Genomic DNA, 19,481 nt, shown 5'->3' with positions numbered 1-19,481 from the left:
CTCGTAGCATGGAGGAAGGAAGGCGCAAAAGTAGGAAAAGTTCATTGCTCGATTAACTGGCTCCTACAAGATCCAAAACAGCAGGACTGATTTTTATTTTTTTTTAATATATATATTCACAAGGCATGGCGTAGTGGTGCAGCAACAGCAGCGCCTTAAGAAAAACTGACCCTTACACAGGCAGAAGGATGTCCTCTTCTGAAGAGTCACTCACACGGACTCCATGCAGCAACAGGAATTTCCCTGCTGATCTCTCTTAGAAGTACACCCACAAGACCTAACAAAATCACAGCATAAGGTAGCATGGTTGCAGGCTACCTCTTAAGGTTACATTACTCATTTGGGCTCAATACACTGTACGTGCAAATGAAAGTAGGAAAATCAGTGCTTCACTGCTAAGAGAAAGCATGGATTTTAACATAATCTCTTAACTTGATGGATTTCTACCTAACACAAATGTTATCTCAAATCATCACACCTAGAAAAATACAAATGTTCTTTGAAACAATACTAATGATAACCTAGACACTGGCCGGTACCATAACTAAGCTGTCCAGCTAAAATGTGAGAAAAATTGACAATATGAGGTTTTGCTTCACAAAACCCACAAACAATTTTAATATACTGCTGTATAATGGTAAAAGTCTCTTGGAAGAGCTGACACAAACCTAGCTGAATGATCAAGTTAAAAAAAAAAAATGACCACATTCCCTCAGAAGAAAATGCTACATAATAAACGCAAATAAAAATGCAATTAAAGTTAATGGGCATTTCAAAATACTTTGCAGTTAAAGTTTAAATGAAAAATAAAAGTTAACCATATATGTACTTAAAATTGCTTCAATTTGTTACACTTAGGGTTGTTTTTTTTCCTTTCAAATTTATGAAACCTTGGTTAGTTAGAAAGTTGGTAGAATTTTTTGAAGAAAATAAAGAGGAAAATTTTTGCTGTATATAAGTTTTTCTTTGTTTTCAGTTTTCTAATACTCGTGGGTTTTTTCCTCTTCCTTTTCTCCTTACTGCTTTTTCTTAAAAAGATAGGAACAATAACGATATAAACCACATAAGCTTCAGTAACTGAAAATAATACCACATTTTTAAATCCCTAGTAGTATGAGTTATTAAACAGAAAATGGAAAGCTGGGCAAAAAGGTGAAGTACTGTATCTTATTACCGATTCTCTCATTTAATCTATTTTTCAGATTATTGAAATATTTTGATGTATAAAAAATAAGGATATCTGCAAGTGAAGACTACAAATTACACACAGCGTCTTGTGCATGAAGTGCCTTACATATGTAAATGTATGCAAACCCAAGACTCGCATTTCACAGGCAGTTTCTGCAGACAGAGTGACGAACTATGCAATTTGCAAGGTGAAATCTATTTTATTTCCCTTTGACACCTAAAGGGTACCTTCAGCAAGCTGTTTCTCACTATTGTGGGAGACCAGTACTGGTAAGTCTTGTCAGTATTTTACACGGGAGGAGACGCAGGAAAGGGCTGCAGTCCTACATGGTACAGACCCCTCAACACTTTTTTGTCCCCTAAGCATGTAGGGCACATCACATGGCAGAAGAGGGATCTTCTTCAATCACGCAGCAGAAGAGGGAGGGATGCCTGGTCACTAGGCCACATCAGAGTGGCAAGGACTCACCTGCCAATGAAAGGGGGGGTGTAGGTCCCCTCAAGTCACATCATATAAAACATTTCGCTTCTCCAGGCTTCAGCGCAGAGCATGGCAAACAGCAGGAGTGAAAACAGGGGGCTCTGTGCTCCCCTGGTTGCAACACAGCATCCCAGGCGCTGCTGTGCGAGCCACTGGATGCTGCTGCCTTGCTCATTCAGCTGGTGGTGGCATAAGAAACCATGCTGAGCACCAGTGTGGGACTGGGGGCTCTCACCACACACCCACACCCCCCCCGCCAGGTGCTGCCATGGGGACAGACATGATTAAGAAACAGCAGCATGAGGTGGGAGTCAAATGAAAATGTCTTCTGCAGAAGTGAGAGACTCAACAAATCTGATCACAGCGTATGCTGGAAGAAACTTCACAATTCATGGAGTCATTCTCGTCCATAATTAACTGAAAATTAATTACAGAATCTCAAAAAGAGCATAAACTAAAAATGGGCCAGCATACCTTCATAGTGCAGTTGCTCACTCTGAATCTCTTCCAATAATTAAGTCTCACATATGTCACTGGAGTTTAAAAAAACCCAACAAAACAACAAACAAACAATGATTCCCAAAAATGTTTGGGGAGTCCTACTTGTCGAAGGGATATGTCTGTCTGCAGTGTACACACATACTCTCTAGAAATGAGGAAGATCAATTAACATGGCGTTTGGCAACTTCAGCTTTGCAGAAATTACAGGTTGCAGGTGCTTTTTATAAAATCAAAACAAAAACTGAGACAAGAACATAATTAGGTAAATTATTTGCTGACTTGATGAATAATTTTCTAAAGATTATTAGAGGAGCTTGGAAAAGGCTTCAATTTTTCAACAAACAAAAGGAGAAGATAAACAATAAAACTGCCAAATTAATTTGGTTGAGCATTCATGAAAAGGTGTATTTTGTATCACTGAATTATACATATTACACAAAAAGCGCTTAAGGTTCTTAAAGCATGGCATGCTGCCATACATCAAAATATTTTTTTTTGAAAAAACATGTTAGCATACCGAGAAGTAGAAACTATGCCATCAAAACAAACCTGTAAAACTCTGACACAATAAACAAAAGAGAGAACATTTTAAAATTACTGAGAAAGAATATAATCAAAAGTAAAAAACCCAACAAAAACCAACACCAAAGAAAAAAGATCAGTAGAATAATTAGAGATTGTTCAAAAATGTGCTGCAGGAAACATGGAAGCTCTCTTTCTGATTTCCAGTTTTCCACTACAGAGATTAGTATCTTCAGTAACAGTAGGAAGGGAATCACAAACTTTCAAATTACAAAATTTGCTTTATAAACCACCTACTGCAGTAACTGGGAAGAGCTGGGTGGCAGCTTGGGACCTTTCATTCTCATCTACAGACAAGGAAAGCTGCAAAGGAGAGTCAAGTTCTTTTCCGACCCATGGAGACAGGACCTTGTTCCCTAAAGCAATACTTCTTCTAGATCAACTGGAGGGGTTTTTTTAAAATTCTTATTTTTAATTAAAAGATAAAACATAATTATGTACAAGTGGAAAGAAATGTCCATGACTTCAGCAACTTGCACACATTTCAGACCTTGAGCTATGCTTATGACCCTTTTGCCTATCATCTTACTCTATTTCTCATGAACCAAACACATAGGCATCTCTGACACAGTTTGGGTTTTGTGTTTACCTTTACTTCCATTTGGAGGGCAAGAGTTTAGATTAGATCTACTGCACAAAGAGCACAGCACTGTGCAGTGTGACTCAGCTATAGACAGTACTATGCTGCAAACAGGACTTAATTGCATTTATAAATCCATTTTCCTCCAGCTCTTTACTGATCACACTGCCTAAGAAAATACTTGCACATTTTGCCTGTAAGTCCAAATTAGAAACAGGTAAGAGTCCATTTTTATCAGAGTAATGTATATTCTTGGCAAAACTAGGCTCACCACATGAAACTGTAAGCTGTGATGTATCTTCATAATATGAACATACTCAAGCGTGTTCAAGCTAATTATGAAAAAATGTTATTTAATAACAAACCTTGGAAATTTAAATGAAGAGAAAATTACTGGTTTCAAATACGCATTAAGACCTCTTCTTTCCATTTCCACCTCCCTCTTTGTGATGATCTTCACTGTATCAGAAACCCCCTGCAACAGCACACGGAAGCTCCCAAAATTAAGTCTGAGATGCTGTGCTGCTCCACTGTAGACGCCCAATGGAAAGCTCTCCACTGGGGAAGAAAGTGGCCTAAGGAACAGAAGGCCATAAGCTACCAGTATTTCCTGCCAGACAGGGGCTCGCTCAAAGGCTGAAAGGTCCATCGGCATAAGGTGGCAGCCCTTGGGGCCCTTGAAACAGTAACACTGTCTCTGGGCTGCAGGCACTTTACATCTCTCTGGCAGTCCTCCCCTCTGCCTCCAACCAGGCCCTTCTCTCCAGGACCATGCAGAGGGCACCGCATCACACTGACATCCAGAGCCGTGCCCCTACTATACCTCATTCATGGCAGTGATGAAGGACCTGCTTGTGCTAATTTAGCTCCTTTATGTGGCATAAAGGGATCAAATCAGGAATGAGAATTTCACCTTAGTTTCTCTACATGAAGAAAATCACCAAAACAGTTAAACAGCAAAGCTCAACCGCACGCCAGCTGTACACTGCACAGGCAGACTTGGCCTTCTAGGTCATTAAATGCAGATCACTAATTATAATTTCCAGCAGAATACCAAGCTCCAGCACAAGGGAAGATTTTTCAATGCATTCCTCATTTACAGTGTTCCAGCTAGTAAAAAAAAAAAAAAAAAAAAAAAAAAAAAGCAAGCAACACCCTCAAGCAAAGCCTACCCCCTCCCTTGCTTTTTGCAGAGGACACTGTGTGATCACGTCCTTTGAAACACACCAGGAAATCACAGTGATGAACTCATGACACTGCAGACAAAGTGTCATGTGTTGCTGATTCAAAAGGTTATCAAGTCGGATGGCAGCCCTGTATTTTGTTAGAGCGCTAAGCACCCGCGCCTGCCCAGGAAGGCAGGCTTGCAGGAGCTCTGCTGGTACCACACAGGGCATGGCAACGGAGGATGCCCTGCACTGGCTGCTAGCAGGCTGCAGCAAAATTTACAGCACTCCACAGAGATGGGCTTCCTGCTCCACATATGTTTTCAGCATCATTTTTTGGGAAGAAGGAGCTACTACCATAGAGCTCTTGTTTCATCAAACAAAGGTGCTTTTCTGCTTTCCTTGGTAGATTCAACAGTGCAGGTCAAAATCAAGGGAAAGCCATCAGCCCATAGCATGCCACAATCTGGCCCCGTTTTCCTTTGGGAAGCAGAAACAATGGTCCCAGGGGGCAACGCAGCACCTCAAAATTAGGAAAGGGGTTGAAAGAGGCTTAACAGGGCTAGTCATCAAAAAAAAAGTAAGGAATGGCTTGCTTGAGTGTTTCTGCCAGGGGACAAGCCAGAAAAAGAGAGTCTGGGAGGTAGAAAAAGGTACTAGGCAGCAGGCAGAACCCAGGATTTTCCATACAACCTATGAAAGACAAGCAGCTAAATCTGTCTGTAGAACTAAACTAAGCTACTAGGAGAACAGGTCCAGGAGGATAAAAAGCAAATTGTAAGATAGGACACAATTTGAAGGAATTCATGTGACTGTGTCAAGTTTTCTGGAACTGTGGAAACACTCCATGGGAAGGGTCACTCTGCATCGAAGGGAAGGACCTGCAGCAGTATCCACACCCTCGTTCACAAACAACAAAATAAACCTAAGAGTGGTGAGAAAAAGTGGTTTGTAATACAATTTGCTCAGGTGATGACTTGAAACAAGATGCCCAACCGAGGCACAGCCAGAATTGTGTAGACATTGCAATGGAAGAATTAAAACAATGAAAAAACTATTATATGTTTTTCTGTCATACTGTTTTCAAAGTAACTTTGATAATTATTAAGGAAAGGTTTTGTCTTTTTGTGATTGGTACATGAACAATGGAGGAACAACATCAAAATTACTGCATATCCAACCAGTTGCAGAAATAAATCAATATAAACGTAGAATAAGCAACCAAAGAGTTGAGAGGTCTCACTATGTGTGAATTTGCTTTCATGATGGTGTAAAATGTTTTTTGCTATTTAAGAGAATGCTCATCACCAAAAAAAAAGCATGCAATACTTGAAACCCTAACACTTTCAGCTGTATGAAATTCCACTAAAATTACTGTCATCATAAAACACCCACTTTTCGTTTTTTGAGCCATAAAATACATATCTCTAAAACCTGATTTAGAATGACAATAGAGTTTATTAGCTATTAAGCACTTATTCAGTATAATTCCACCTTAAACTTTTGAGATTATGCAGCTGCCAGAACTATAAAAAGGGTGCACATTTCCAATGTTTTTGCCTAATCAAATTAAGAGACCAAACTATTAATATTCTGCTTACCTCCTAAATTCATTCCAGCTTGCAGACATTTCTGTAATCGACAGGCTGGGCAGTTCTTCCTCCGAATCTTATCAATTATGCAGTCATTCCTTCCCGCACACAGGTAATTGTGCTGTCCTGAATGAACCAAAACCAAAATGCATTATTAGAGGATGTATTTACATAATTCCAATTTGCTCTTCTCTGTCGTTTTGAAGTCGTTTTGAGCTTCTTATTAATGCAGACATTCCCAATCTCATTCTCTAGCCTTTCCAATAATCTTGTACTATGAGCATCTCTTCTGTTTAATTTGAGAAAGAGTTTCGGTGCATCACCCAAGAGAGAGAGCTCATTACTTCTTTTTAAGCAGGATTGGAATTTTTCTTTTTGCGACAAACAAACGATTGGTTTGAGCTTTTTCAAATCTACTTATACATGCCTCATCACAGAGCAGCCTGACAAGTCTTAGTTTTGGTAAGAAACAGAGGGCCACTCTCATGCTAAAGAAGTTCACAACCTAAAGCAGAAAAACAAAGTACAGGTTAACTTTCTCAATATACCCCACCCTCTGCGACCAGTTCAGAGTGCTCGATTTCCGATTTACTCAGTTACCTTCTATATAGCAGAAGGTTTCTGAAGGGTTTACCAACACAGGCTTGAATCACAACTGTATTATTTCAGTTCTATAAAGCCCCACAGAAGCACTCCCGAGGAGACAGCAGGTATTTAACACACAACATTCAGCAGAAGGGAAATACATGGCAACCAGGGAAATAGGCTGGCATTTAACAACTTGGAGACTCAAAAGGCATTTTGCTTTGTGGGAAGAACATAGGTTGAGCAAACACACACAGTGTATCAGACAAGGGCACTATCACGTGGACTTTTCAAAGCAAGGTACTTGAATCTGATGTAGAAAAATAAAGGAAGCCACGAGGGGGGTGGTGCAGCATGACAGAAGATTATTTTAGCTGCCTTGATCCAGAGGTGGCACATGGACATCTGGGATGAGCAGAACAAATGGTTTACAGCAGACGTGACAAAAAGCAATGCAGAGGGTTTCCAGAGGAAGGAAGAAAGGAGAGGACAAAGCACACAGTACAACAGACTGTAAGGCAAGCTGCAGGATTTGCGAGCACGCACAAGAAAACAGTCTTGTGTAAAACACAGCAGCGTGCTGTAGGCTTACGTAGTGGATGCTGTAAGAACTACTGAGCCTCAGGGACAGGCATTTTGGACATAAGGTAAGAAACTCGTAACTCCTAGTTCCTAACCAAGATGTCTGAAATGCAAGGTAGAGGGGTAAAAATTCAGATTGCCAACGCAGTACCACAAACCAGCAACTAAGCAGAGAGACTCCTAAACACATAACGAACGAAGCAGGCGAGATGTGCAGAAACCCAAGAGTTGTACAAATAACACTGACGCCAATGACTGAAGCAGGCACCAGCCACGGGTGGGGAGAGGAAGCCTGGGCAGGGCTCAGAAGTAGGGCTGCACTGAAATGCGCAGGAGGTTGACGTGTGCAGGGAGTGGGAGCAAAGATGCAGGCTTGATAAGGGGACAGAGCTGCTGTAGGACAAGAGGTATAAAATACGTTTGCCAAGATATTTTCCACAATAAACACATGCTTCCTAAGGGAAAGACAAACAGAATATTCACAGGACACTGGAGACCTGGCTTCTGGTTTGTTCTCTGTCAGGAATTTGCCTTAGAACTTCAGGTAAGCCATTTTCTATCTCTGCATCTGAAATCCCTTCACCCTTAACCAACGTTCAGACTGAACTGAAATTTGGGCTGTTTCCTGTATCTCTTCACCGAACATCTCACACAAAGAAAACCCATCTTCTTTGAGTAAGCAGTGTTACTCTAATATCACTCTCATTTAAGTAAGGTACTGTAATACCACAAAGGTATCATCATATAGATAATGCTTTAGATGTTTAAACAACAAGCAGATGGGCAAACAAGGGTTTTTATTAAGGGACCTTACCTAGCACTGCGACACAGATGAAAAATAGTAAAACTCAGGCAAAATAATTCATGAATATGAGCTCATGAAGTTACATCAGGCATAAAATCAAGTTGTATGACATAGTGACAGCACTAGTATCTATCAGCTGGTCTTTAAGTAGGCCTGCTAAACAACAAAAAGATAAAATTCTCAGCTAATCACAAAATGAAAACCTGCTTATCACACAATGTTTATTTTATGTCATATATATATAAACCAGATACACATGAGAAATATCAATTTAATCCCCATTTACATTTTTCCTCTGTACTGACTTGAGCACATCTCCTAAAGAAATATCATGCAGATAGCATGAAAATAAAATTAAAGTAGAAAACAAAAGTGTTTAAAATAATGATATAAAGATGGTTTATATGCCCTTACAAATACTGGTATACTATCTTTTTGTGGGGCAAGGGGAAAAATGGTTATTTTCTGCTAGGAATGCAAGTATGATTGCTCAGTGCTCACACAACGTCCTTTGTACATCACAGAGTACTGCAATACCATTTTTAGGCTTCCACAGGCGGGTGCAGGCTATTAATATGACAAGTCAGCTCTAACGCTGCAAAATGAACCCCGCTGCAGAACTACCCTAAAGGCGGTTTGTTCTACGAAATTTTACACCTGTTAAGTTAACATTTTTCACTACTGCTTTCAAAAGCTAATGGGTTTACTAGAAAGAGGTTAACGTTTATGTATTCCAGGATAATTACTTGGGTCACATTCTTAAATATTGTGGAAATGTTTATTTGATTCAATCACTATCACACTGTGACTTCCTAAGAAATATTCCCACAACAGCAGAAGACTTCCGCAAGTCACCCTTCAGATGGTTTAGATAGCCTGCAATTATTACTTTCTGAACTACCTACTCTAGACCATATAATTTCAGAAAACATAACAGCGAATATTCATCAATTTTTGAATCATGCATCTCTGAATACTAATGTACGGTACAAAATCTGTAAGCAGTTTTTCGAGTAAGCAAGGCAAAAGTCCTTCCAAAAAGCAAATGTCTTGTATTTTTTTTTTTTATTTTCTAAAAAAAATAAAATAATGACAGTTATCTTAAAGCTTACATTAATGGAAGCAACTTGAAAACCATTAAAACACAGACTGGATCAGCATTCAGGCAAAGCCTCTATGTAGAGTGCAGCTATGAAATAATAACAAACAGGGTTTCAGTTTAAAGTTTATCATCTATGGTAAAAGAAATGCCTTCAGAGTTCCATGCAATCAAATATGGTACCTTTCAAATAAAAGCAATTTTGTCAAATAAGTTAGTAAAGCAAAGACACTCATAATGAATCAGTATGTTCCATTTGTGTAGCATGAGCCTTGTTCATGCCCCTCAACTTCAGAATCAAAACAAAAATCTACACATCTGAAATTGTTGCAGCTTTCAAGACCTCCAGGGCTCTTCAGGATCTCAACAAGGTGAGGGAGACAGTCCTGCAAAGAGGCTGATGTTTTTGTGGTGCTAGCTCTCCAACTCCTTCAAGACCCCTATTGATCTGCTTGCGTAGTTTGTGTTTAGCTTAATCCAGCTGTTCCTTTTATCCGGTTTAATCACCCACAAGTGGGCTGGAAAGCAACAGAGTAGATATTGAATTCTCATCCCCCATGTGCTAAATGCGTTAAGATGAAAGTAATTTTTACATATGCCACCATTAAGTTCACTTATACGAGCTAATTTCTGCTCCATCTAAAATACAGAGTTACAAAAGATGCCAGGAAAACTTCCTGATCAAAATAAATAGTTAATAGGTACTACACAGTTACACACTAAGAAACAGAGATCTGTCCTATTCACAGCAGAGCCAGAGGAATATTTGAGTTTGCACTTTCCAGGTGCACTTTTCCAGCGACACAATTGTCGCTACTTACCACAGAGTGACACATCCAAATGTACGCACAAAAATACATCAATATTTCCAACTCTCTCACCTGCAAAAATTCTTTAATTCTCTGCTTTTATAGGCTTACAAAAGAAAATAAACCCAAAGTATTAATGAAATTCAATCTTCCCTCTTTCGACATTTTCTTGAACAAGCCAAATTCAGGAGTAAAGGAGGGGAGAAAACAAGCTGTTCTTATTTGGCCTATGATTTACTGCCAAAATGAGGCTGTAGCAGCAGTTGTGCCTTTCCCCATTTTAGAACTCCAGCACAATGATTGAGCCACTGGTCCCAAAAACTGCCTCGCTAAGATGAGCTCATGTGCAGAGCACTGCTACACTCTTCAAGGGGCCATGACACTTCCAGACATGTAAGGCTGCAATAGGAATGGGGTATAGATATTTGTCAGTAATATTTCTGTTACTGTCTAAGGCAAAATTAGAAGATTACAGAAATTTGTGAGATATTCCACGTTTTATCTTCCTTCTAAAAATTATTTTTTCTCCCCAGTTTTTGAAGTCTAAGTCAGGAACTGCAAATCATTAATGAGCCTTCTACATTTCTGCTGTCTTGTTAAAATAGCAACTACTATGATCAAATGTTAAATTTTGTAAGAAAAAAAAAAAAAAAGCAGCATAATGCTGGAAGAGGATCCAAAGACTGTTTAATTCAAGCCCACTCATGGAAGCATGACAAGACTAGCTTAACAGTTCAGGGAGGTTGTATATTATTTTTTCTTTCTCTAAATTTGTCTTAAAACCTTCTGAGGAAAGGTATTCTGCCACTTCCCTATAAGCCACGTGATTAGGCTAGTGATTAGCCAGCCTTGAAGCTGTGGTTTTCCCTTTGCATTTAATCCAAACAGGAGTATTTTGCAACTGAGATGAGATGTTAGCACTCCCCCTAAGACATACAGAGCAATAGATCACCACCTTCTTACAGCAATCTCATGGCTATCGAAAGATCTTTGTTTGCCATCTCTGCTAGACTAAACAAATCCAGTGCTCTCAATCTTTCCTCATAGGTCATGTTTTCTAAATCTGTTGTCATTCCTCTTACTCTCTTTCCAGCTTCTTTCATAAAAACAGAGTGCCTGAAAACAGGTGCATTTTTCTTGCTGAGTTTCACCATCACTAAGGCCACTAAAATGGTTACTTCCCACATCTTGCACACAACAGCTCTGCTAATGCAATGCTGCACCAGATCTGGCTTTTGGCAATGGCATTAGGTTGTTGATTCACGCTCGCTTGCATGCCACTAATGCCCAGCTCCTCTCCTGTGGCACTGTTGCTTTCCACATATTCTTTTCTGCTTTTACCTGGGCAGTCAACTCTCTTTTTTCCCTCTGCTAGAGCTCTACGCCCACTGCTACATACCCTGGGAAAGGTAAGGGAAAAGTCTAAAAGCCATTCTGGGTACAGTATCTGAAACTGGAGTGTGCTTTAGGTCCCAAGACAAAGACATGATTGAGGAAGCCTAGCAAAAGGACAGGAAAGTGAGAAAACAGGAGTGGCAGGTAAAGACCCAACAAAGCAGAAGTTTGAAAAAACCTCAACTTATAAAATAGCCTCTCACTGAAGCACATCAAAACACATGTAAAATGCTCAAAATTTCCTTCTTCCTCCATAATGAGAATTAATACTTTGACTCACAAAATCGCAGGCAAAGTTGTCTTCTCCCTGCAGGCTGCCAGAACAGCCAAGCCTTCTTCCAGGGTTTGAAAGGAGCTCTGCCTTGCAGGTCTGTACGTTGAAACCAGGATCCCTTTTGCAGCTTTCTGGGCTGGACTAAGGGCTTAGATTTCTCCATATTTCCCAAGCACGAAGATTACCTCCATGATGACAATGATACATGTAAAAAAGCCTTACAGCTTGGCACCTGCTTGAGCAAGCATGTGTAAGTGTTAAACACTATGACCTGGGCATCCTTAATGCAGGGGACTCCACTAAAGTTCCTCTTGCTGCTCCTATCAGCATTTATCAGCATAACCACCCATTTTACTGAAGTTGCTCCAGATAACAGTAGTGAACGAGGGGGAGAAAAAAAACCAAACATCTGGGTTGAATGGCTGTAATTCTACATTAAGTTTCCCTCAATTTCAGAAATGTTATTTACTGCTCAACTCTGTCCTTTTCCTTTACCCACCAGCCTGTCAGACTGCACAAAAGCCAGCCCCTGCAACTCCTCTGACCTGGGCTACAGACCTTCCCTGCTGTAGGAAAGAGAAAGAAAACATGCTGCAGAATATCATCACGATTTTCTAAGGGAAGCCTCTTACCTCAAGATTATCTGGTCAGCAAACAGAACCTCGTTTTTTCTGCTTTCTGGTATAGCCCTAATGAAGGGCTTTGCGTCCTACAGCAAGAAATCACATCATCTGCCCATCCTAACCTCTCATTTGTGCTCACTGAGCTATGTGGTATGTTCCTTTCATCCAGCACCAAAACCTTCACAGGTTTTGTGAAATTGATGTTATCTCTGTAATCTACATTGTTATCTCTGTAATCCACATAAGCTCTTTTAATTGATAAAAATAATAATAATAATAAAAATACTCCTTTTAATGGCCAGTGTATAAATAAAATTACTGCTAAGACTTGTCACAATGATTTTCCACATACAGAAAAGGATTTCTGTTTGACACGAGTTGTATCATACTATCAAGAAACAAACAGCATATACCCGAGGCTTTTATTTCACCATCTGCAGCTGATAGGTACTCTCAAATAAATCAGCACGGTAAGTACAACGATGAATCTCTTTCCAAATTTCAGTTTTCACAAAGCCTCTATTTCTTTCAGTTAAAAAAAAAAAGGAAAATGCCTGCTATTTAATGGAAATCAGAACAGCATTTTCATTTAAAAGGTCCATTTGCTACACAGTTGAGGGCGCTTTTTTTTTTTTTGGTAGCAGTTGACAACTGCCCAGCAACAGCAGCCTATGTTTGCAGTCACTATTTTAGGCTACGTCACATGTCAATTACATAACCTTGTTTTACTGCTCTTGAACTGATTCGAACAACCTGGGAAACAGATTAGGGCAGTCCCTCCCAGCTGGCCATCCGCATGCGACCGCAGGACCCGTTCCCCCTGCTGCAGCTCCCAGGGCTGCAGCCACAGCAAGTCCCGCTCTCCCCAACTAGTTACTTATTGCTAGACCCGAGACATGTGATAATTAACTTCCTCAGCTCTGTTTAAACCAGTCCAGTCTGACTATGGTAAACCTGGTTCCTCACACTGAGATTTATATGTAATGCAGAATAAGCTTATAAATGCCACAGACAAGGTACAGAACTTAGATATGAATATTGCCCCTTCACTTTATATACAAACCCCAAGCACTCTCTATTTTAGATACTGAATCTCCGGGTTTCCTAAAATTCAGTCTGACTTCAGTATCTAGCTCCCTTTTTATTCCACAGCTTCATTAATCTGCCTGCATCATTCCCAGACAACACGCTTTTCAGCTGCAAAGGCTGTATCTGACAACTGCTGAAGCCAACAATATTGATCTATTAACATTATTATAGCGCGTGCTTATAACATAGGTATAGTCCAAATCCTCTGAAGCGAGAATATAGAGCTTTTCCTCCTTCATGATAAATTAAGAGGGTTAATTAAAATTTGTTTTGATTTTGGCAAATTCTTCGCCACATCTGGGATATTTCCTGCTTGCTTCTCATTCTCAATTACCTTCTGCTACTTCTAGATCCAGGACATCTTTCAGTGTCTTTACCCTTTTATATTACTGGATTAATTTACCTACCATTTTTATGATATTTTGGTAAGCCTCCTTACTTTCTACTCCCCCCTCCTTTTTCTTCAATAAAATTTATTTTCTAACCTTCTCCTTTATCTGCTTTCATCTTCAGCCTTTCATTCCTCTCCTGTTCCACAAATGTTTCTTCAGTCTTTTCATTTACCTTCTAAATATACTATTTCCTCCATTCAGCCAGTAATAGGTGATTCATAGGGCACATTTACACTGCAGTCAAAGGTATAGCTACAGTTCGTTTTGCATACCCAAGCAAAGTATATTAAAACTACTTGGGACACAGAAAAAAAAACCAGTCTCCACAGCATCATTTTCTGCAGGGTCTAAAAAACCCAGTTAGGGCTCTTTTAAAAGCACGGGTGCATCGGTTGGTGCTCAGATAGCAAGTATAGTCTACGAACTTCTGCAACACAGTATTCTTCGAAATTTTCTATGTGCTTTGAACCTTGTGTTTAACTGTTATTTAATGTTATAATTAAACACTGTTGACAAAAATATTCTAAAATCCAGTGTGTTGGCCTGTGATCACCTGATCTTCTTCCTCTGTCTAATCTGAAATATGCTACTGATTCTTACTTGGCATCCCAAAGAAAGAGCTGCAGGTTATCCTTAGGTGGTGATTACGTCATGAACAATGACTTAATGCTCTGCACATTAACTACCGCACACGGTTTCTCCCAGAAAGCCAAAGTCTGAAAGCACAGATGAACTACCAGTGCTTCCTCCAACAGTGACTGCAGACACAAAGCTGATTCCCCTTTTTTCCTGGGGGAGGGAGCAGGGAGGGCTGTGTCCCCTGATGCTTTATATAAGTAAGTTTTCAAATTGCCACACTGTTACGCACTCCCTATGCGCATCTGAAAGCACAGACCCCAGAGCTGTGCCAATTTTGACATGGAGACTCTTTCCTGCTCCTTCACCTTCCCACAAAACTCGCTTTCACACTGGGCTGGGACCATGTTAACAAAAATAATTGGTATGGTCTGGTGATCCTGGCAAAGGAGACGAGAAGTTATAAAAATGGTTCTCACTCACTATTTTAAGCAGACTGAAAGGGCACCGATGAGAGGGATCAAGGAGAGAGAGGAAATTTGGCAAGGAAGCATGGGATGTTGCCCAAAAGAGGCTACTATTTTCTGCAGGAGAAACCATCCAGCAGGGATGAAACCTGTTAACAACAGCGAGACAAGTGAGCAAGAAAATACATGTAAATATCTCGTATTTGAGGTACATGTGTGCGTTTTCTTCTGCCATGCTTAAAACATGCTGCAGCATTTTGAAAGCCTCTCCAAGTGTGTGCCTGGTACTCCAGCTGTCCCATTATCCACAGGGGCTGAGCCACCAACACAAGATATGCCCCAAACTGGTACCAAAACCATGCCCAGTGCTCTCACCGTTATCTCCACAGAAGAGACAGAGTGCATACCAACCAACCACACCAACAGGTGGTCACGCAGAAGAGCTGAGGCCTCCTCAAATCCAGAGGAGCTAAGCAAGCTTTCAGTTCAGCATGTTGGAAGTCTAAACACGGCCACATGACTTATTATGCAGTAATTCCCTTTTATGTGGTCAAAGAAGTGCTGAATGATACTAGACAACACAGAAGAGGAATAAGAAAAGTATGTTATCTGCAAAGCATTTCTGATTCAGTGCAATCACACAGCATTGGAAATCTGCTTAGGAAGAAAGGCAAGGAAAAAATATCTGCAGACACCAAAATAATCCTATTATCGAGCTAAATAATTTTGTTTCTGTTTTGAAATTAGTTTTCAGTTCAACTGCTTTTAATTTTAGATTATAATGGATAGAGTAATACAAAGAGTGAGAATTGGAGCTTTAGAGGATGTTGTTTTGACAAAATCACACTTCCAATATTTTACAGTATTTCCTTTCAACTGCAAGTTTCCAAATTTTCATTTTGGTTTAAATTTTAACTGAAGACTGATTTTGAAGTCTCTAGACGCTATTATCTGCAAAGTAGTACATATGATAGGTTTATAAGAGATCATATTGCATGCATGATGTCTACTTCTGCTTTCCCATGCTAAAAATCTGATAAGGCATTCTTGACATACTACAAATTTCATTGCACTTTAATGGAAAATTTCAATGTACAAGAAATGGCCTAGAAAGACTGGAAAGCCTTTTTAAAAAGCATCATGCAAAAATCTTAAACTGGAACCAAAATGCCCTGCAATTTTTGCTAATAAAAGTGGTAAACTGCTCTGTTACCTTTACATACATGATGTAGTATCCTGCTTTACAATTAGCTCACTGTTGCAACTGGATTTCAGGAAGTACACAGTGTAAAATACAATTTGTGTGAAATACCAAGTTCATTTAAGGGAATGTTTAAGAGGGTGTGTGTTGGGGGTCTTCTGGAATGTGGAGAACTAATTGGTAATGTAAGGATTTCTAGCTGACTCTATGGGCTCCCTAAGCCTTGCTCCTTCACTGAATACTCTTCTGAAAATACTCACTTCCGTAAAAATATACGTAAGCATATATAGGGCTGAAGCCTGTTACACTCTAGTCACCATTTCAAACCACTTATTACTCTGCCCCACTATCCTACTGATACATTCAGGCATGTATCAAACTGTCATTGTAGTAATCATATGGAACAGGTGAACTACAAGCTAATTTCTATTCTCATAGGACAGAGAGAAAAATCAAGGTATATTGCATTAATTCTGTGTTTTGCAACTCCATTTTATAATTTGCAATTCTGGGCCAACTCCTTCAACGAGATGCATGCTATTTATATAAGTTATAACTAAAAAAATAGCCAGTTTGTTTCACAAACTTTTCCCAGCTCTTGATCTCAGTGAAAATGTTGTTCAACTTTTTTTTTTTTTAATTAAAAAAGTAGCTACCCTTTGGTTTTTGCAAACATTTGGAAGTTCAAGTCTTCTACGCTCTTGCATTTAGCATGCTCAGCAGATCATAAATTTTATTCTGTGTGAATGACACATTATCTTCAAAGCATATTTTTCTCTTGCAATTTTCATGTACAGTTTACTACAGCTCAGACTGGAAATATGCTAAATTCATAATAATGAATATTATTATGAATAATATCAACAATTTGTAATATTGGCAGCACATACGTTGACAAGTATTTTCCTCTGGAACCCTGGTCAGTAATAATTTTCTTTTAAAAGCTGCAAGCAATACCATCACAACAGAGACTTTTAGCAGAATCTCTTGAGATCCCAAACACAGAAATGTTGACCAAAGTAATATTAGATGCTCACCAAAGTGAACTTAAAGTTTTCTGCATGTTTGCTAGCTTCTTTAAAAGGAGTTTGTTTCACCCTTTGAAATATGTACATCTGCCTATTTATTTTCTGCATTTTTCTCTCCATTCTCTGTTATTCCAGGTGATTCTGAAGAACCAGTCAAAAGAAAGAGGATGAGGGGAATAGCAGAAGACTTTATGATTATAATGAAATTTCACAGTACGTTCACTGTTGAAATACTGTAACAATCTAAAACAAGAAGTGTAAATTAAGTAACAGAAAGGGTATTACACCAATGATGATAGCTATGTTCATCTTTAAAGGGATGAGAGGGTCTTTCCAAGCACCCCCTTGAAGCAGGTGCAGAATTTCCAGGCTGCAGAGCCACGGGTCTCAGCCTTCTCCACCTCTGGAATTCAGGTCAGCTCTGTCCACAGTCCTTCACAAACCCCTGAACATGACAGGGCAACCCTCCCGCACCCCTGAAAACAGCTACTTCACCCTTTGCTTACTTGTCCAGCCTCACAGAGCAGCAAAACCACTGAAGAATCAAAGCTCCATCTAAACATCCCAAATTTTATTGGAGATCATCTTGAAAGTGACACTTCTATGGCCTCCTTCATGCCAGGCTGCAGCACTGGCACCAGGATTACCTCAAAGCAAGAGCAAGGTTTGCCTTTCACTGACAGCTGTCACACTGGGCACCAGACCCACGCCTTCATTACTGCATCGTTTTATTAGAAACTGCAATTTGCTTTGCCACAGAACTAAAGTAGTGATTTTTTTACACTGGAATCTTCCTAGGTCTTGAACAACTAAAGCCGTGTATGACTCAGTCTGCACCCAGCATTTTCAACATCTAGGAAGTTAGCACTGGGAGTTAAAAATAAAAAGAAAAGGTAATCTTCTAAAGCACAGCATTTTTTTCAGACACATAACTCATATGCCAGAGTGAGATCTTGAAGGGATCAGGCCTTTCCTTCATTACAAAGGAATGGATATTTAGGTAAAAACTCATATGCCAAATTTCAGCCAAAATTGTGGTGGCCACTGAAAACAAAACTGAAAAAAAGAGACATAGGACAAGAGAAAAAAGTTATCTAGGGGCATAAATATATGACCAAGGCATAAATAGAATTATTCCATTCTACTTTCAAAGATCATTTTACCTAATCAATAGAATTGCTGTTTCAAAATTTGTTTTGCTCAGTGAAAACTAAGAGACAATTAGTATATAATTTATATTCAGAATTCACCCCTAGATTAGGGTAACTGCTCCTTCATGGTATGTTATCCTCACCACTTGCATTCAATACTTTTAAGAAAAGCAAAACAAAACCCTCAGTCTATTCATATGTAACTTCATAAGGCGCATGTTTGAACACAGATTTGTTTACAATTCTAATTCAATTTTCATAATTAAAATTCTGGTAGTATGAAGCAGATTGAATTAATTTTAGTTTCCTGCAAGTAGCTATTTAATATAAAGTCATGTGAACTGAAATGTCATTGCTTACAAGAACTGTATGAACGGTATGAAAATCCTTTGGGTTAACCTTCATAAAATACAGCAATTTTCTCATTAAAGTGACAGAAGGTAGCCATTGCCAATGCTCAGTCTTTTCAGCACCAGCTATCAGATCTAAAGCTTGCAGGAGAGGTCATTGAGGCAAATGGATGATTGAGGGTGATGGTCACTTAGTGTAAAGCCACTGTATGAGCTTAACCTCAGTTTCATGTGGCTGACAAAGTATTTTTGTATTCTGTAAATGGTGGGTTTCACTACTGGCATCAAAATCAATTGTTTTATCTTTGAAAAATGATAGTGACTGAAAGCAACAGTCCACTTGTCTGAAACGTGTTTTGTAAGTAAAAGTGATAAAATTTGAATCAAGAAAACTGAAATTTTATTAAGGTCACTAACATTAGAAACCTGATCTGCCTTCTACTTATGCCAGATTTCAGTGTGATGTCGTGCACCCCAATTTATAATTATAGTGGATAATCCAGTCCTATGCTTTTCCTAAGACATCCCAGATTCCTAGCTCTGTTTTGCCTTCTTCAGAAGTAACTTTGAAACTGCTAGGCACCAGCATGAAAAGCCTCCCTGAAAATGTACACTCATGTCTGAAAACGCACAAAGAAAAGATCAAAATGAAAATTAAAAGCAGATGCGCTTTATGTACTAAAAGGTTTTTCTACTTCGATAAGTGGATTATAATGAAGTGTGGCACCATGTTTCATACAATTTATTAATCCCATCCCACTTATTTACACTCTAAAGCAGCATAACGATTTCAAAGTTGGATCACAGCCAAAACTCACACAGAGAAATAATTAAGAAGTTATGTGGAAAGATTGGTCATTGTTGAGTTTCAGGGGTTTTCTAAAGAGACAGGTTGACTTTTAGTTAACCAGAAGACCAAAGATGAAGTACTTGTAACACAAGACCAAGTGCAGAAGTGAACTAAT

The 19,481-nt window shown here is 39.3% G+C and overlaps 1 protein-coding gene across 3 annotated transcripts in view; it reads right to left on the bottom strand.

Moving 5' to 3' along the window:
• Window positions 1-19,481, bottom strand: part of NR3C2 (nuclear receptor subfamily 3 group C member 2) — a 214,155-nt gene that overhangs the window by 53,485 nt on the left and 141,189 nt on the right. For all 3 annotated transcript variants that reach the window (XM_037396421.1, XM_037396430.1, XM_037396411.1), the window contains one exon: window positions 6,100-6,216. In XM_037396421.1, coding sequence (XP_037252318.1) covers window positions 6,100-6,216 — 117 coding nt within the window. The remainder of the gene's footprint in view (window positions 1-6,099; window positions 6,217-19,481) is intronic.

This window comes from Falco rusticolus, chromosome 1 (assembly GCF_015220075.1).
Source record: "Falco rusticolus isolate bFalRus1 chromosome 1, bFalRus1.pri, whole genome shotgun sequence".
In the NCBI taxonomy this organism is placed as follows: Eukaryota; Metazoa; Chordata; class Aves; order Falconiformes; family Falconidae; genus Falco; species Falco rusticolus.
The sequence above is the reverse complement of the archived record's forward strand: the minus strand, read 5'-3'. Positions and strand labels throughout refer to the sequence as shown.